Source organism: Nipponia nippon, unplaced genomic scaffold (assembly GCF_047370975.1).
Source record: "Nipponia nippon isolate SJK-2023a ecotype South Korea unplaced genomic scaffold, ASM4737097v1 scaffold_5, whole genome shotgun sequence".
In the NCBI taxonomy this organism is placed as follows: domain Eukaryota; kingdom Metazoa; phylum Chordata; class Aves; order Pelecaniformes; family Threskiornithidae; genus Nipponia; species Nipponia nippon.
Genome location: NW_028262369.1, coordinates 7,383,094 through 7,402,627, shown reverse-complemented (window position 1 = coordinate 7,402,627; position 19,534 = coordinate 7,383,094). Strand labels below are relative to the sequence as shown.

The following is a 19,534-nucleotide window of genomic DNA, read 5'->3' as shown; positions in this document are numbered from 1 at the left end:
GACAGCAAATATGGGGCCGTGTGGACTTTTCCCCACGGTCTTTATTACTCAAGCACCCAATCACAAACCAATGTAAAATACTTGTACATCTGGTCCAGCAAACTATTTCAGTGTCGAGGCAGCTAACCAGGAAACAATACAGAACAGATATGCTAGAAGAGCAGATATGTTACATTCCAACAACTAAGCCTAGCCCTCAGATTACCGTGGGTTAAAATTTTAATACTTTTTGAAAACTTCTCTTATATAACTTTTCCTCAACTGAAGTCATACTCTTTTCAATCTTATTAGGACTCTTTCACTGTCAGTTCTCAAATCCCTGCCATTTCTATTGTCTGAGGTTAACAACGTTAAAACGTATTATCACAATAACCACAATTGCATCTCCAGTTTGAACAAGTATATAAAGTATTTTATTTTAACCTTACCTTGACAACTTTGTACCTCTCCAGAAGACGACAGAGCATCCTTGCTTCTAGCTTCCCCACATTCATAGCCAAGCGAATTTCTGCCTGAGAAATACCTTTGGTTCCCCTACTTTCAACTGTTTCAGAAAGGAAAACCAGAAAATATCTCAGGGAAATAATCTGACTGAATTATACATACATACATTTGTATATACACTCATATTTGCTCTGAGCAACTGTATATGCCAGAATATAAAATTTAACATTCACCACTAACAACTAAAGGCTTTTTCACAGACATACACAATATACAGTCAAATCTGGTCATAAACCACAATTTTATGCAAAGCACCGCCCCAGCAGAATGAGGTTTGAAGGTGATCGCTTTGGATTAAAAGTGGGGGTGAATTTTTCCCCTGATGGCTTTCTGCAGTCAGATATTCATTTTTCCATTATGAAAGGAAAAGAGGTAGGAGAAGAAGAAGGAACACTGTTTTCTTCCTCACCTTTCCTCATCCCACCGCAATGTCCTGTTTCTACCATGCTGTCTTATTTTGGTGGCACTGAATGGTTGATAAGCTTCCAGGGACGGGGTAACAGGTGGCAGCACCTATAGCTCCCGTCTAAACTAACATAAACCTCACCTTTTCCATGAAAAATTGACACTTTCTGATACATAAAAAGCAATCAGAACTTAAAAAAACCCCATCACAATATATACACCTTTCTTTTATACATACAAGGAATAAGAAGACAATGGGAAAAGTCTTTAGCATGTCTTACTATGTCACCTACTTAGCTCATAAGCCTGGGTGAGCATATCCCTTTCACAAACAATATCCACAGGCTGAACAGCTTTTGTGATGATCTCTTCTTCATCATCATCATGATAATCTTCCATTTTCTTCCGAAATTCCTTTAGTAATTTAAGGCAACGGACCATGACATCAGTCCCTGTGAACATGAATGTTAGTAACAACTCTTAACAAAATGCAGGTCGTACGCACACGTTTAAACCATTTTATTTCTTTCAGCAGCACAAAGTAGTAGTAGTGCCATGAGGAACACAAAAGACCAAAGACAGGGGCTTATTTCTCAGAAAGGTTTGCAACAGCTTCTCCCTATTTACAAGTCTGTCAAAATACTGACTAGCTGAATTTTTGACGTGCTCCCGACCTTCACATCTGTGTCAACATTAGGACTGCCCAATACAGTGATTTATGAGCAGAGCGGAAAACACTGCAGTAACAGGAGAAATTTCAATAGTACAAATAAATCAATGAAAGGAGTAAGTGCTGATCCACAGTATCACATCTTCAGAACACATCTGACTGTGAGATAACTCACTGGGTATAAAACCCCTCCTTTCCTTCTACAGACTCAAAGCCTTTTTTACTTTCTATAAATGCAAATCACATAATGAAAGAGAACCATACACCTGAAGATACAATAAGCTACCTGGTTGCAAAACTGTTCCTTAATACAGGATTGCCTTTCCTCATCAAGTGATCAAAGCGGACACCAGTTGGTGGGCCCTATCAGGTGCTGCTGCCAGTTCCCAGTATTTAAAAATCCCAGGACCTAAAAGGACTGTCAGTTTATCATATGCCCTAGCACCTTCTTCTGTGTTTGTATGCATGCATGTTGGAGGAAGCATACACCAAGCAACTAGCATTCTGAAGAAAAGGATCGAAGAGTCCTACCCCATCCAGTAAGCTCTTACAGCATAACTGAAATGTACAGTTATGCTGCACGGTTCCAATAACACTATGAGAAGAGGTTCTTCTCAGCCTTTGTCTGCTGATTCCACAACACATGCTATCAGTTATATTATGGAAGCTCTACGTGCAACCACGTATGAGAAGCTAAGCTTCTAGATTTCTTGTCCAAAGTCCTAATCTATTCTCTGCACCCAGGGAATGGCTAGGTTTGTTAACATGTATGGTGTACTATAATTACATGCAATGCAAACGGAGACACAAAAATCTAAGGTTGCTGTGCACAAGCATAGAACGCACTGCTGCCCACCAGCCACACGAATCTCATACATGTTTCAGTTCCACATCTTAACATGTTACTGTGCACTGGCTGTGCTGTAGTACCTCTCCACCTACTTTACCGTTCTGGGATCTCACAGAAGAGTGGGGACAGATGACTTGGAGAGCTGTAGCAATTCTGCTCCCTGATATAAGGATGACCCACTATCACCAGTGTCATTCAGCTCCTCCTAAACAATTTAAGAGACTAGTGGTAAGCTAGAACTAGGTTACTGTACGTTGCCAGCTTATAAAGTTGCAGTGATTCAGCAGCTACTGCAGAAGTAGCCAATTCATCCTGCAGCAGTGGGTGGGAACATCTACAGCCATCTCTACTCCTCTGGTACAGCCCTGCTGTGAAAAATGCCAGGTGAAAGCTTTAGTTGAAATCATCAAGGTTTCAGTTAATGAATTTCATCTTATGTATATATGTGACCAGTAACTGAAGCCTAGCTGACATGAAGTTAATCCACAGTAAATTAATCATGTGATTGAGCTCCAGGCCAGATGATTCCATTATTTTTCCTCAGTCTGAATCCCTGCCGTGCCAGTATCCTAAAATACTGCTTAGGATAGTAATTAAGTGCTGACATTTTGGTAGCGCTGCAGGCACTGTTATCACATCCTCTGTAGTTCTGCAGCCCATTGATTTTCACTTGAAGCAATATTTGAAAACAAACCAAAATACCAACCAATTTTTTTACTTTAGCTCCTGCTGCCCAATAATGTGCTTCCCATAGCAGATGCTTTGGCTTCATCCTCAGTGTGTCCCACATATTTCTATATGCTTTCCTGTATATCTCCAGAGACTAAACTATCTTGATCTCTGATGAAAATCAGCTATTATTAATTCATCCTAGTTTAATACCTAGTGTGTTTGAAGGCATTTATGTGGATTTTCAGCTTTTATGTCTGTAAGATGGAATTATCATTCAAGTCATAGATTCATCAGGTGGCATTTTTCATGACAAACTTACGTAGTACATGCAGCTGCCATTGTGCCAATCTGTGACGAAACATGAAACATCTACTGCCTTGTGGATTGCCACCAACTTTATAAATGGACTTGTATTTTCTTGTCTTCTAAGTACATACTTTAATTGGAAGTTAGATGTTTTTACTACTGATTATAAACTCTGTCTTTTAGGAACACTATCTGTCTTTGGGTTTTATTTGCAAATGTCTTCAGCTCATTAGAAAATCTCTGAAACTTAATTCAGCGCGAGGAAGTATACGCAAATATAACCTAGTGCAATACTACTCAAAGACAGCGTAAGAGAGAATCTAGGTTTGTGTCAATGACAATGCTAAATGGTGTGATTAAAGGTATCTGTCATACAAGCCACTGTATGTTGAAACACTTGCTCAAACCAGAAATACATTAACTATGTACAATACATATTTTGTAAGAGTTTGATGATAATTTCTCCCATATATTTCATTGTATACTGATCCATTCTACAGTATTTTTGAGGATCTCCACTGCCTTCTTGAAACTCTGAACTTGTGTAAAACTCCCTCTGGTATTCTTATGGGAAGGAGGTGGACCCGTATATTTCATTACAAGTGAATTTGTTCAATCACTCCCTTATTTATTCAGTACAACGTGGGAGATTTGTCTGAACTGTGCTAGATGCTGTACCTACTTTTGGCCACTGTCTCTCTTTGTTCATAACACAATTTCCCTACAAACAGATTTCCTTCCCCCAGACTTAAAAGATTTGAAGGAATCTGTTGTCTTATCAAGAGCCTTAATCCAACTTTATGTAACTGGCATCACTTTCGTCTTCTTGAAGTTCTCATGTTTTTATTGGCTCTTTCACTTCTTCCTTTAATGATCACTCTTATTCACAAAGACGATATAATTTGCAATGTTTAGTTCATATCAGATTTTTCTTTCCCCCACAAACAGTTCACTACATCTCTGAAAAACACATTGTTCATCTTTTAGAACTATTTTCTTTTTAACCCTGGCAAATCTGCCTCTTAGGATTTTCTGTGATTAAAGACTTGGTTTAGATTTCCTTAAGCAATTGCATTAATTCCATTGGTGATACTATATTTCCTCACACTTTCTATTATTACTTCTTGTAGCTTTTTCCCCATACAAGTTTTATCTGCATCTTTTTCCGAGAGCAGCTGCTTTCTTTTGTTCCCTTTCTTCATGCAGTTCTGCTCCTCTTTGTCTTTCCACTACATGCTTGGAAGTTATCAGCAGTTCTTGCAAACCTATTAACTTTGAATTCAAACGTGGTTATGCATTAAACTGTCCCTCAGTAGACTATGGCTTTTTTGAATAATAGTTGTTGGCTATCTTGCTCACGTAAAGAATTCCAAGGTAGTGCTGTAGAAGCTTACTTTCATAATTTGATATGAAACTTCCCAGAGAAACTGTGCATTCTGATGACATTCAGCAAAAGTCATAACTAAGATGATCTGTTTCTTTAGCTTCTTATTTCATAACAGTCTTTTTTGTTTTATATAACTTTTCATATATTTTTGTCAAGTTTATTGACTTGTCATTCAACTTTACCCTGAAAGGTCAGCAGACTGCTCTTTGTCCCTACTCTCTGTATTGGCTTGAGCAGTCTTACTAGGAGTCACAATCCACCGAAACAGCCTACCCTGATATACAACAAACTTGCCTGCATCCATTTCTTAAAGACCTGGAACACATGCTTAATTCAAGCGGGCTGCAGTGTTCTAGCTTTATTAACACACTTCTCCACATAATTGCATAGACAGATTTTCACTTATGTGTCTTTTAATTTAGGATTTGAGGCTTATAGATAGAATGGCATCAATGTAATTACATAAAAAGAAAGCAAAGCCACGGCTCTAGTTACCTTTCTTTGTCTTGTAGGGTCCTCCATTGGGATGTATATCTTGTAACGGGATGGATATTACCTTGGCTAGGCCAGCATTCATCATATATTGATAGAGACGTTTGAAAGTTCTCTCACAAAGACCCTAATGCAAAGAGAAGCGGCAAAAGTCACTGTAGCCCAAAAGTCTCACCTCTAGGTGATGAGTATCAAGGACATTCATACTGCCTGTTCTCAAAACACAGTATTTTGGGGTAGGATATCAAAGAAGGATCTTAAAAGCCTGCTAGTGCAGACACCAGGCAGAGTGTGAGATGCTTCTGGATTGTGTTCTATCCCTCCAACTCTACCATCCAAACAAGCAGCAGCAACCAGCAGCAGCATTGTGCAAGTAAGAACTGCATGACGATATCCGTTAACAATACTTTTCTGAAACTGTGGATCGAATAGAACTCCTTCCTTATCACAAGCAGCAACAGTAACTTGATTTAGTAGGTTAAGACCCTTCTTTTGATACCCTACCACCAAAATATTGTGCAACTTTAAAAAACAGGCAGTATGAATGACTGCCTTTGATACTAATCATCTAGATTCTATGTGAGAATTTGGAAGAGAATAATGAATCTCACCAATTCTTCCCTCAAGTTTCCTAATGTTTCCATCTGGTTTGAACGAGCACTTAGCATACTTGAGAGCTTCTCCATCAGAATATCATATTTGCTCCTCCTAATCAAGAAAAGACAATTATTTTACATGTAAGCATGCACATAAATTTATAAACTAGTTGTACCTTTACAAAATGTCAGTCACTAGAGAAAGTATTCTGAAGTGTTCTCTGATTGTTTGAGGAATTACAGTTTTCCTTCTGTGAATAGCATGTGAGAGAATTTGTCAGCAAGAAGAGACCCCAACTGAAGGAACAGTGACTAAGCCCAGGCTCTTACTTCATCAGCAATCCACAGAAACACAAGTTCTAATCATAAACAAGAGTGATTTTTTTTTTTTCCTATTAGAAATGTGTTTTAAGTGAGAACACTCAAAATTAACAGACTGATTAGTGCTACAATAAGAAGAGTTAGGCTTATGTAGGCAGCTGACAGGTACTAGAATACCCTATTGTTTACAGCGCCAAGACAAGTAAGCTTTAACTGTCCAGCATCTGGAAGAGGAGTTAATAAAGAAATTGAGAAGGGTCAATTCCAGGAAACTTTGATGGTTCTGTGACAGCAGAGCAAACTTTCATCATAGTAAAAGGTCACGGTCTACCCAGGAGATCTTTAAAACATCTGAGTGTCACATACCTATCAACATGAAAGCGAGTCAGAAGTAGAAGAATTGAGTGTTGCTGTGCTCCACTTGGTAGTCTTATGACATGGGACTGCATTGTTATGAGACCATTTCTGTCCAGTACTCTTCGGTGATAATGAATTTTTCCAGCATCCACTCTGAAGAAAAGATGGCAAGATATCTACAGGCATAGAAACTTCTGCAAATAAATTCTAATTATCCAGCATCCCAAAACACTTCACCTAAATTACCTATGGTCTTAGCAACATATGTTATCTTAATTTTCAAAGTGACAATCTCAAACTTAGGAAGTGCCACAATTAAGAACCTGTGAAATTAATTTTCATAGTTAATCCAATTAAAGAGAGAGGAATACCTCTGATTTTAACCCACAGTCTCTATGCACAATCACAGTGTCATGACATGGTTTGATGAAACAGCTGAACCAATATTGCATCCCCATGCCCTCTTTCTCACTCCTGGCTACACTACAATCACTGCCCCCCTTGTAATACCTTTGGTATTATCTCACTCCTTGGTGGGCTGACTCAGGCCACTGAACTGACAGAAAAGTATCCACAAAAGATTTCCTCTCCACACCCATCATCTTAGTTACCTAAAAGAGCTTCCTAAGTGGCAAGAACAATGCCACTGTGGTTTGCAAGCTACATACGCTTCATCTCCTAGAAGCAGTGAACCCTTAACAGCAATGCTAATATTCTCCAGCACAGCAATACAAAAACAGAAGTTCCCTAGGAGGCTGGGTAACGCTCCTCCATCAACAAAAGTATGTGGTCTAGTTTGGGAGCTGGTAACTCAGGCCATATAGAGGAAGATGTCACACAGGGCAAATGCTGGGGACAAAAGGTGGGCATCCAAGAACCTCTTCAGAAGTTGGGCAGGATAAGATGTTTACACAGCAGTTTAGAAAAGGAAATGAAAAGCATCGTTCCAGCCCAAATTTGAAGAAAAAGTGATTTAGAGAAAGCAAGAACTTTCACAAATTAGAAACTTGTACATTGACCCAATAGACAAGCTCTGGTTCCATGAGAAAATATCAGGAAGCATAACAAACTCAAGGAAGAGACCAGTATACTTCTAGCAATACAGGCTCCAAGAACCAAGTGCTCCTGGTAGTAAGGATGAGACGCTACCAATAGAGATATGAGTTTAAATCAAAACACAGGAATTCTTAAGTGGACAGATGTTTACAAATAACCAGTGGAAACTTAGTAGCTTTGATTTAATTCATATAGCAAGATATAAACTTACTTGAAAGCCCCACTGTGAAGGTCCCTCTGAAGCTCTCCTTGCCACCTAGCACGACCCAAACGCTCCAGTATACAGTAGGAGAAGTCAGGGAGTTTTAAGTCAGGGTCCCCCTCCCAGCCTATTAAAGCTCTGTAACGCTGGTCTTGAGAAGCAACAATGACTAGTTTCTCGCCCCATCTAAGAAACAGAAAGGAAAATAATAAATTATTATTAGTTCCATAAAAACAGAGAGATCCATCACTTTCCCCCCCACAAACACCATTCTTGATATAATCTGCACAAACTGAGCAAAGACTGAATTTTAAAACTTAAGTTAAAAATGCCAGATATAAGGATTTCACTCACTTTTCAACAGCTTCTGTGTAAGTATAACAAGGCTGCAAATCCTTCCTCCTTATTTGATCAGTGATATCTACTCTCTCTTTAAAATACTGGCAGGAACCTTGTATGCCATCTTTATTATCCAAAATCATGTGGACAGGATAAATATCATCTGAAGGGACTGGATCTCTTTTGGTTTCCAGTATTCCTGTTTCAAGGTCTATTTCTTCATACCTGAAACAAAAGCAGAGAGCCAACATTTAACCAAGCAAGGAGAATTTGGAACTGAAATATAAAATTGTCACAAACAATGCTGGTACCTCTTTGAAATATCTTGGAAAAACAAAGCTCTTTCAAAACCTCAAAAATGGAAAACCACAAAGAGCAGAGTTGCACTCCTCGAGTATGACCAAACCTTATCAGCACGCAGAGTGTGTGAGGCAGGAGGAAGGGAACAGATTATTTGATCCTCATAAATTCAAGGATATTGAAGTGGTGGGAATAAAAGAAATATATATAATAGTTTACAAAAAAGGAAAACAACAGGTACATCCACCCTGATGAACATATAAATTCTGCTTGTACCTAAGTGGTAAACAGTCATTAGATCGGCAATCTAGCCAGGACTCCCGTGCAGGTCTGCTCCATAGCAGGCTTCACAGCCTCGCTCCGCCTCGCCTGCCGTCAACCGGCTACTTCAGCAAGGCCTGAACGGCTCCCGAGAAGGAGCAGAGCGGCGGGGCAGCCACCGGGGCGGCTGGGGACCCAGGCCCGAGCTATACCCCGCAGAGGAGCACGCCCTCCCGCAGCGCCCCGCGGGGTACCGCGCCCGGCGGGTAGGGGAAGGCGCGGCGGCCTGCGGGAGGGGGCGGCTCGGCTCGGCACGGCCCGGCCCGGCCCGGCCCGGCGGGGTCCCCGGCGGAGCTGCCCTCACCGGTCGTGCAGGCGGAGCGGCGGGCGCGCCCGCGGCAGCAGGTAGAAGCTGACGTCGGGCTGGGCGCTGAGCGCGGCCCAGAGGAGCTGCTGCGTGACGGGCTCCAGCGGCAGCGGGAAGGGCGGCGTGCGGGCGCCCAGGCGATGCCACAGCGCGGCCGGGGTGATGCCGTCCAGCCCCTCCAGGGCCACCTCGTCCAGCAGCGCCCATAGCGCCTCCATCCCCGCCGTCGCCGCTTCCGGCTGCGGGCCTGCGCGCCGGAAGTGAGGTCACCGGCGCGCCGGTAACCAAGGAAACGCACAAACAGGGCAGCGGCGGCCCGGTCCGGCCTTTCCTCGGCGCGGTGCCCGCCGAGCTGCTGCGGGGTCTCCGCCCGGCGGGCGCTCTGCCCCCGCGTTTCTCCTGAGCCCGCTGCCTGCCGGTGCTGCGGAGGCAAAGCGCAGGGGGGTCGGGCCCGAGGCCCTGCCCTCTCGTTCCGTTCCGGAGAGCTGTCAGTTCAGCCCCAAGGCTGCGTTACCTCAGCGAGGGCGCGGGAAGGGGCAGCGTTTGAGCAGAGATACTCTGCAGTCGGTAAGAGACAAAATATGGGGTTTCTTTTTTTCGGTGCAGAACTAAATTAAATGTTTTGGTGGAAAGTTTAAACTTCTGCGTGTGTAAGAGGGCACCCCACCACAACTTGCAGCAGCAGCTCTGGGATACTTGGTGGGAATTGCTGGAAAAGTTCATACTTCTGAAAGGCAAGCAAGGTAAAATCTTTAATTAAACACTTTGAATGTATACAGCCTCTGCAGTGAATAAGCTCTAGAATTAACTGACCTTGTGAGCAGTAGCAAGTCAGGAAAATCATCCTACAGTTGGGCTTTGGGCATGGCCCTTTCAGCTGGTGCCCCAGAATTGACTTGCTTGTCAGTTCCTGGATTATAAACTCATTACAGCATATGCCTTCCATTTTTAGTATTTTTAGGCTCTTCAGTAGATTGTGAAGTCTTCTGAAAAAATAACTAAAACTGGTAACGTTTCCTCTGTTCTTCGGGAACTTTTTTTAGTACCCTGACAGTTTTATATGTTGTTGAAGGAAGAACTTTTTTCAGTTTGTAGCATTCTTGTCTAGTGAGGGTGAAAAACCAGCAGTACTCTGTAATAAATAATTTCTATACTTCAGTGTGACAATTATATTCTCTTTTCAGCTTTATATTAAGGACATGGTGACTGACTTTGATGAAAAACATGACGAATACTTAATATCGCTCCAGCAGAGAAACCGGTAAGATACAGAATTGTTACCACCATTGAGTGTGAAGTATCCGTTGTGTAGTATCTCATATAGTATCTAATATCAGCAGTTGTGAATATTAGTTTAAAAACTTGGGTTTTGAACTTGTGTTGCAAAGTCTGACTTGCTGTCTCTTAAAGCAGTCAGGTGATTCTCTTGTCTTCCCTTCGTTTGCTAAGTACATCAAAGTTCTTATTTCTAGAGGAGATCACAATATTTCTTCAGCATACTTCAAAATATAGATAAATTTATTAATAAAATAGCTATTGTTTCCATGGCTCACAGGGAAGATTTTTGTTTAAAGAGCAAGAGGTTCTAGATTCAGAAGTAATTGGCAGCTCACACTGTGTTAGGATGTTGTTACGAGGCAAGGTTTTTATGTTGTCAGAAATACAGAAAATTGCATGCAGAAGTTGCTTAAGTTAAATGCACAAAGTCAGGTTCTGCTAAGGTGGGAGATAAGGACATCAAGGTTGCTTTTGCAAATCTTTCAGGCAAGTTTAAAACATTTCTTTTAATATTTGTTCATAGGAACCTTCCTGTCATTGTACCCTAGACAGATGAATTTCATAGGTTAATTCAGAAGGGTCTACAGAACTTTCTTGCTTAATTTCCTCCTTTACCACAAGCCATAAGATCTTTACTCAAATCCTATAACAAACTGAATTGTTTGGTAAAAAGACAAAAAAAAAACCTACAAAAGCCACAGTTGTGTTAGAAGAACAGCCAATTTTTGTGCACATGGGTTTATTCCATATATAGTCTCCTAAAGCAGTTTTAGGAAAGGATAAAAGCAAATTAATGATTGAAACAACTTGCATCCTTATTATCACAGCTCTAATTCTGAATTTTGGTGGAGACAAATGCCGCTGCCTTACAACAGGACAAGCATGTGGCAAGTGTACCTTTCAGAAGAGGCATGCTGGGTACATTCCTGTAGTGGACATAACTGGCGGTTTTGGGCCAGAGCAGCCTGTGTGGGAGCAGGTCAGGTACTGCCCTGGGCTGGTCACAGCCGGTTCCTGCTGGATCCCAAACTAACAGAAACAGCCCATCATGTGCCAAAACATCACCAGTCAGAGCAGCCTGGGGTGGATTTCAGAGAGTGGTGGCTGCAGGGGGTGGGGTGCTCCTGTGGAGGCATGCTACCTAGAGGAGTGCTGGGGAAACGGCTGGGGACACACTCTTGGAAAAATGTGACTGGTTTCAGAACAGATACACCCCTGGGGGACTTTGGCCTGTGGATTGACCCACCCTGGAGTCAAGGGAAACCAGGAAGCACTGTGCAGGGGCAGGCGGAAATTGTCACCCACATGGCCCCAACCTTCTGGCCTGCATGTCACCTCACCGAAGGAGTTAGGATGGACTGAGTATAACCCCTGGCAAAAGGAGGGAAGATGAGACTTGGAAGAGGGAGGAGGGTAGGTGTTTCACTGAAATTGCGCCTGGGGAAGGGTGTTTTTTTAATATTATTTTTACCCAGACTTTAATTTTCTGGTGTCTCTAACTGCACTCTTGACTGGGGGCTTTCCCCCTCAAGTTTCAAAACACAAGTAATCTTTTTCTTATTCTTTTCTTGAAAAGAGTTCAACCATTTTTAAGCTTTTTGAAATTCTAAGTAAAACTCCTAAAAATTCGTAAGAAGAAAGGTTAAATATACTAAATACCAAATGTAAAAAAATAATGTGAAATGAGAAACAACATGGAAAAAATCTCAGAAGGGAGAGGCATGGTCAAACTTCGTATGTCGCAGTATGCGGATACTCATACAAGCATTGCAGAATAGGAACAGGTCCTGGAAGCTATATTCTGAAATAGTTATTTGAACTGTGAACATATTTTTCAGCTTTGTGACATTGTGTTTTTGTATTTATTGCTAATCTGACCACCTGTATATGCGCTGCGTAAGGATGATTTATTATCCTTTCTACTTCAGGCTACTGGGCCGTTTAAAAAGAAAGGATCCTATACAAATCAAACTGGAGCAGTTAGAACAAGGATTTTCTCTGTATCTGAATGGAGCTAATTCAGAGCTGAGAAATTACCGCAAAAAAATCAACTCACATGGCTACTTTAAGAACAAGACAAAGACCACCAGGACAAATGGTGAGTTACATAAGGGTTTTACAGAGATTGCAATCTAGAACTATTTTAAACATTTACTCATCAGAGCTGTATTTCAGTTGGTGAGGTTACTGGTCAGACTGTGATAAAGAGACAGCAGCATTTGAGCTTGGTGGAATGAAATTCCATGGGACTCTTTCATCACAGTACTTAAGCTGATTGTATGTAAGGAACAGTCTCTGCAACACCCTATCAAAGTCTTAGTTGGTCCCTAACTAATTCCAAAGTTTAATTTCATTGCCTCTCCATTTGTTTAACAGTTATAACTAAAACTGGAAGATTATAAACATATATAAATTGCCAGTGTAAAATAATTGTATGCCTTTCTCTGGTACCTAACACCGTTTGTAGACTTTAAGATCTGATGGACTGATGGACTTTAAGATCTGGTCTGGTAGTCTAAGTCTGGTGTCCTGTACACAAATGACATTTGATGACATAGACTATAATTGAATTATATCCAGTAATAGCTGCATTAAGCTCATAAATTATGTTTCAGCTGTAATAGTTGTCTTAAAAAGACAGCTAATCTTTATTTAAATATTTGAAGTAAAGAAAATCTACCATTTTCTGCCAGTGATTAGCTGGCTTTATTTAAAAATGTGTATTTTATTTCTAATTTAAGTCTGTCTGTCACAGAGGGCAATGTAGTGACAAGAACAATTTTGCATGTATGAAGGTATAAAGTGTGAGCTTACTGGCCTTCTAATCTATTTAGCATAATGAAAATAAAGTTGATTTCGTTAAATCTTTGTGTAAAGCAGTTTACCAACCTTAGTCTGTTATCCTCACACTTGCTACAACCTGTCTATTTCAGAGTGTATTCTTTTAATCTGTTGCTGTGTAGATAGTGTCTGCTTAAGCTTTATTTTCACTTAAAAATGAAGACAGAGTTTGAAAAGTTACTTAATATGGTAACTTATTATGATTGAAAGTTTATTAGTCTCAACAATACCGGAAACTAAATTCTCTTTCAGTAACCGTTCTAACCATGACTCTAAGCTCAATCTCTTTTTTTTTCTTTGTTTTCCTGCTACACTGGCTACATACTATTTGTTTTCAAGTTTAATTGCATTTAGGCTTAGCTGTCTGCTGTATAATTTCTTGCAGGTTATATGGGATGGTGATGGGGAATCAGCTAGTCACCTAGTTTACTGTTCCATATGAAAGTAAAAAGTTATGCGTAATGATGCAAAAAAGTTCATGTTCTGGAAATTGGAAAAAGAAGGAAATTGTGTGCTCTGTCACAGTGGGATGATACACCTTTAGGTAGATAAGAGGGTGTAAAACGATGTCTTTGACTTTTTGGTCCAAAAATTGTGCAGGGATATTGTGGCAGCAGCCGTAATAGGACTCTGTCAAGAGAAATTTCCTCTTCAAGTTTTGCTGTGCAGTTGTTATCTCTAAGCTTAACCAAAGTTGTTTATTTTTATGGTCGCTTAATGCCATTTGATTCAGGTAAGGCCAAATACTTCAGCTAGTCTTAGGGACCTTTAAAGACTTCAGTGGCTGTCTCTGTTCCTTTCCTCAGCTCCACCAACTTAGAGCCACTAGCATTATCTCTGCAGAAGAAAACTCAGTGTGTTTCGCTGTTTCTTAGCTATCCAATGTTGTTATTTTAAACACGTGTAGCTGCAGTGAAAAATATCAACTAAATCATCATCCTGTCATTTTTCTTCTTTCATTTGATTTTACCACTAGAGTTCAGTGTGGGAGTCATTGGTGATCTGTATAAGCTTCTTGCCTGGGGGTAGTACCTTAGCAATTTTGTGGTCTGTTTCATTTCTAGGCATTTCTTCTCAATGATTGAATATGATTTTACTTACAGAAAAGATTTCTAGCTGAGATACATCACTGAATTTTCTTCTCTATCCATCTCCCATGAGAGTTATTGCATCATTTATTACTTCTAAAGCATCCATCTATGGGATTAGTCTTCACTGAAAAATTAGGAATGTGTGATACTTAATAATACAGAATGGGCACAAATCCCTCTTTGTGGTTCCTGAAAATGTCATCATAAATCTATTTGTCAGGACTATTTTCTTTGTCTGTGTTCCCTAGGAGTAATTCATGATAATAGGGATTGATAAACTTTTTACGCTTAGGCTTGGTAAATGAATTAAAGTAAATGATGGGCTTATAAGGTAGTTGAATCTGGTCTCTAGGTATACTGTCATTTCTTTGGGTGTATAACCCAGACATAGTTTCACAACCAGGTATGTACTTCCAGTGAATATCGGTGTGGTCACAGACATCGCTTAAGGGTAGCGTGGGGTCTCCTTTGATTATGACTAATATTTTGATGATGTACTATTCAGTCCTTGGCTATTAGAATAGGCACTGTCAGCTCAAGTCTCCAAAGGAATGACACCAGTGGACCTCTTTTGTGTGCCAAAACAGGTAGTGGTTGGTATTCACATCCCATCCATCCCATGGGAAAGACATTTTTGTTCTAAAGTAATGTTTGTAGCACAGACGAGTAACTCAACTGCATCAGCTTGGGGAGGAGTGGCTGGAGAGCTGCCTGGCAGAAAAGGACCTGGGGGTGTTGGTCGACAGCTGCCTGAACATGAGCCAGCAGTGTGCTCAGGTGGCCAAGAGGGCCAATGGCATCCTGGCTTGTATCAGGAATAGTGTGGCCAGCAGGACCAGGGAGGTGATAGTGCCCCTGTACTTGGCACTGGTGAGGCTGCACCTCGAGTACTGTGTTGAGTTTCGGGCCCCTCACTCCAAGAAGGACATCGAGGTGCTGGAGCGTGTCCAGAGAAGGGCAACGAAGCTGGTGAAGGGTCTGGAGCACAAGTCTTGTGAGGAGCGGCTGAGGGAGCTGGGGTTGTTTAGTCTGGAGAAGTGGAGGCTGAGGGGAGACCTTATTGCTCTCTACGACTACCTGAAAGGAGGTTGTAGCGAGGTGGGGGTCGGTCTCTTCTCCCTAGTAACAAGCGATAGGACGAGAGGAAATGGCCTCAAGCTGCGCCAGGGGAGGTTTAGATTGGATATTAGGAAAAACTTCTTCACTGAAAGGGCAGTCAGGCACTGGCACAGGCTGCCCAGGGAAGTGGTTGAGTCTCCATCCCTGGAGGTGTTTAAAAGATGGGTAGACGTGGTGCTTGAGGACATGGTTTAGTGGTGGACTTGGCAGTGCTAGGTTAACGGTTGGACTCAATGATCTTAAGGGTCTTTTCCAACCTTAACGACTCTATGATTCTATGAACTTCTGTCTGGGATTTGAACTACTGTTTTTCCTGGTTTAGAGAGACCTGGTCACGTGAATCCATCACAAAATACTCAAACAATTCTGAGAACCAAATACTCAGCAGTGGTAGCATGAGTCCTACCCTGTCCCTTTTTCCTGCTTACATTTAGAGCATGTGTGAGTGGCCTTCTGGGCAGTTGCTTAGAAGAGATGGATTGCTTAGGAAGTGAAAGTGAAAGATGCTTCCAATTCTGTCCCAAAGCAGTGACTGAATCAGACCATGCTTATCTCAGGACAGTTCACCCTCAGTGCCAGAAGAGCCCCACAGTAATCAGCACCAATGCTAATGACCGCAAAGTATTTCTGGAGTTACTTAGGAATAGCCTAATGGAGTAGCAGGAGCTGTAGTTGGAAGGGCTGTTTTGCCAGACAAGATTTTATGTATCTTGTTTCTTCCTTGGAGCAATCTGTTCCTTTTCCCCTCTGTTCTTAGTCCTGTTTCAGGCCTAAGAGACAGATCCTTTGTGCTGAAGCAATAGAACAACATCTTGTTCTTCTTGCTCTGTAATTTTATGATCACTCTAAATTGACGTAAGTATACACTGTTCCCCCAAGAACGGTCCTAACCTGTGCCTGTTCTGTCCTACCTGCTTGGACCAGTATTTGTGCAATCTCATGGTAAACTAGATTGCACAAGTGACTACAATTAAAAGTAATCTCTCTTTTATGTTTTTCCTCACTTAACACTTGCCCATATAAATTCTCTGAACAGTTCACTGCACAGGTGCATGTAGCATTGTCCAACCCAAAAAAGAAAATGTGGTATTGAGAGTTGTAATGAGCAACCCAGTCTAATTTTGAAGTAAGCCCTGCTTTGAATGGAAAGTTGGACTAGGTGACCTCCAGAGGTTCCTTCCAAACTAAATCTTTCTGTGATTCTGTGACCTTTGTAGGACGACTGCTTCTTTTATTGGTAGTGCCGGTTTCTGCTGGCTTAGGGTGACCATTAAATTATGGCTTAAAGAAAAAAGGTTTTGCATCAGCTATTTTCTTCCACTGAGAAGAAATGGAAGCTGTAAATCTGTCTTGGACATAGGAAATGAGATGCCTTTATTTAGGATGCTATTGAGAGTGTTGGTGGTGTCCTTGCTCTGTTGAGGGTGCTGATCTGACCTGCAAGATGTTTGTCTCTTTGTCTCAAAGAAAGCATCTTTTCAAAAATCCATTGTTCCACTGTAAGTTGGGACCGTTTCCAGCACAGGAATCCTTAGTTCTGCTTGACCATACACAGGATTTTTGCAGAAATTCTGGAACCAACTCTTCCTTGCCTTAGAAATGAAGGAAAATTATTGTTTGTCCTTCATTTATGACTTGTACATGAAGAATCCTTCTCTGCACAGTATGTTAAATACCTAATACATTCTGTTTAATCTGCCAATACCTTATGTTTCCTTAGTTTGAGAGTAAATACACGCAATTCTTTTGCAAACACAGCATATCACCTGAGGTTCACCAGGACTCTGTCTATCGGAGTCTGCCTTCAGTAGTATGGGTTCTGGGCTTGGTTGGCTTCCTAAGACAGCTTACTGTCTACCCAGCTAGAAGTTAGAATGATGTGTACGCCTATTCTAGAACATCTAGCCATCCAGAGGGACCTGGACAAGCTGGAGAAATGGGCCTGTGTGAACCTCATGAGGTTCAACAAGGCCAAGTGCAAGGTCCTCCACCTGGGTCCGGGCAATCCCCGGTATCAGTACAGGCTGGCGGATGAAGGGATTGAGAGCAGCCCTGCCGAGAAGGACTTGGCAGTACTGGTAGACAAAAAGCTGGACGTGAGCCAGCAATGTGCTCTCACAGCACAGAGGGCCAACCGTATCCTGGGCTGCATGAAAAGAAGTGTGGCCAGCAGGTCGAGAGAGGTGATTCTGCCCCTCTACTCTGCTCTGGTGGGACCCTACCTGGAGCACTGCGTCCAGCTCTGGGGTCCTCAGCACAAGAAGGACATGGACCTGTTGGAACGGGTCCAGAGGAAGGCCACAAAAATGATCAGAGGGATGGAACACCTCTGCTATGAGGAAAGGCTGAAAGAGCTGGGGTTGTTCAGCCTGGAGAAGAGGAGGCTGCGGGAAGACCTTATTGCAACATTTCAGTACTTAAAGGGGGCCTACAAGAAAGATGGGGATAGTCTTTTTAGCAAGGCCTGCTGCAACAGGACAAGGGGTAATGGTTTTAAGCTAAAGGAGGGTAGATTTAAACTGAACATAAGGAAAAAAATTTTCACAATGAGGGTGGTGAAACATTGGAACGGGTTGCCCAGAGAGGTGGTAGATGCCCCATCCTTGGAAACATTCAGGGACAGGCTGGATGGGGCTCTGAGCAACCTGATCTGGTTGAAGATGTCCCTGCCAATTGCAGGGGGGATGGACTAGATGACCTTTAAAGGTCCCTTCCATCCCAAAGCATTCTATGATTCTATGGTATTTCTATACTTTCATATCTATGAATGTGGGGCTTCACTTGCTGTTAAGCTAATGTATCTTTAAACAATTTATTGTCTTGAATACTCATGATGATGACTGTCCCTGAGCAGTTTCAAAACTCCTGATACTAATCCACAACTAGCAAGTATCTGAAGTGGAATCCCTTTTCAGTTGTTGATACTATTTACATGTCAAAGACTTACTCTTCTGTCCTCATCTGGGTAAAAAAAAAAAAAAAAAGAACATGAACTAAGGTGTATATTGTCAAATACCGTATTTCTATTTTCTGTCTTCTAATTCTTGTCTCTACATTCTGAAAAAGCAGCCCAGCTAGAAGAGAGTGAGTTGCAAGAACGCAGCACAGAGACTGCACCAAGGAAAATACAACGCAGAGGTTGGCTTCAGGTAAGAAACAGTTTGAAAAAATGCATCTTTGAACTAAGTCTTAGATCATACATAATTTTAGGGGAAATTGGTTGCAAGTAGTAGATAGCGGGCAGTTGGGACTCTCGTAGAATCTGAGTCTTGGTTTGGTCTGGATACTGAGTGACAATGTGAAATGATACCCTGACCAGTTTTGTGTCTACTTTGAAGCCTAAAGAGGCAAATCTTATTGAAAGGGTCTGGTTTCAGTGACATCCATCACAGAAACTTTTTGTAGCCTGGACGTAATTGGCTCAATCTGTCCTCCAGCTGAATAGCTGTTGCTTGACATCTCGGATGGCAAGCCTAAAGAGCTCATCTAGTGCAAAGGATGGAGATTCTTATTTTGGAGAGGACCTAGCAATTCATGTTCAAAACTGTCAAACTTAGGCTGGGCTAAGGTATGCTATGAGGCAGGAAGTTAGAATTATTGAAAGAACACATTCTATCAAAAGCCAGGTTGCCTTAGGATCTTCTCTCTGGGACATCTCTGCTCCTGGCACTTACAAAGTGGTAGAGGAGTGTATGAACCCCAGATAACTAAGTTTAATATCCTTGCACAGACTTCTGGATCACATGTTGCCTTTAATGAAACTGTCCTCTTCCCATTGTTCACTTATGAGGACCCCCCTATGGAATATGTCTGCACAAGAGTTCAAAAGTGGGGGGAAAAAGTTACTTAAAGATAACTTTATTCCTTGAGAGAGATATATGCACTTCCTGCTTTCTCTTTTGTCATATTTTGGAGTACTGAAATTCTGTGGTATGGAAAGATGAGTTTCTCAAGTCTTCTACCCCTCTTTAGCCATGCTTGAGTAACTGACACTGTGCATACTTTGATTGCATCCTAATTATGAAGTAAAATAAATTAATTTGAACCACTTTTGCAGCCATGTCTGACATTTACAAAGGCAAAGAAATCTTTGTGCCTGAATGCTTATGGCATAACATTT

General features: G+C 41.6%; 2 protein-coding genes across 12 annotated transcripts in view; one reads left to right on the top strand and one right to left on the bottom strand.

The window, feature by feature from the left end:
- GTF3C1 (general transcription factor IIIC subunit 1) overlaps nucleotides 1-9,352 on the bottom strand; it is a 43,565-nt gene extending 34,213 nt beyond the window's left edge. For 2 of the 3 annotated variants that reach the window (XM_087734573.1, XM_087734575.1), the window contains exons 1-8: nucleotides 9,083-9,352; nucleotides 8,173-8,382; nucleotides 7,828-8,004; nucleotides 6,570-6,713; nucleotides 5,898-5,994; nucleotides 5,290-5,413; nucleotides 1,203-1,361; nucleotides 429-544 (exon numbers count right to left, since the gene is read on the bottom strand). In XM_087734573.1, coding sequence (XP_087590699.1) covers nucleotides 429-544; nucleotides 1,203-1,361; nucleotides 5,290-5,413; nucleotides 5,898-5,994; nucleotides 6,570-6,713; nucleotides 7,828-8,004; nucleotides 8,173-8,382; nucleotides 9,083-9,303 — 1,248 coding nt within the window. In that variant the 5' untranslated portion in view covers nucleotides 9,304-9,352. Of the gene's footprint in view, nucleotides 1-428; nucleotides 545-1,202; nucleotides 1,362-5,289; nucleotides 5,414-5,897; nucleotides 5,995-6,569; nucleotides 6,714-7,827; nucleotides 8,005-8,172; nucleotides 8,383-8,733; nucleotides 9,019-9,082 lie in introns of those variants that run through there. The other variant, XM_087734576.1, reaches the window with a different exon arrangement.
- Nucleotides 9,353-9,362: 10 nt separating this feature from the next.
- The window catches only part of KATNIP (katanin interacting protein), a 65,907-nt gene continuing 55,735 nt past the window's right edge, over nucleotides 9,363-19,534 (top strand). For 6 of the 9 annotated variants that reach the window (XM_087734582.1, XM_087734583.1, XM_087734581.1 and 3 more), the window contains exons 1-4: nucleotides 9,521-9,652; nucleotides 10,270-10,346; nucleotides 12,292-12,461; nucleotides 18,481-18,563. In XM_087734582.1, the coding sequence (XP_087590708.1) occupies nucleotides 10,285-10,346; nucleotides 12,292-12,461; nucleotides 18,481-18,563 (315 nt within the window). In that variant the 5' untranslated portion in view covers nucleotides 9,521-9,652; nucleotides 10,270-10,284. Of the gene's footprint in view, nucleotides 9,653-9,696; nucleotides 9,829-10,269; nucleotides 10,347-12,291; nucleotides 12,462-18,480; nucleotides 18,564-19,534 lie in introns of those variants that run through there. The other 3 variants (XM_087734584.1, XM_087734578.1, XM_087734577.1) reach the window with 3 other exon arrangements.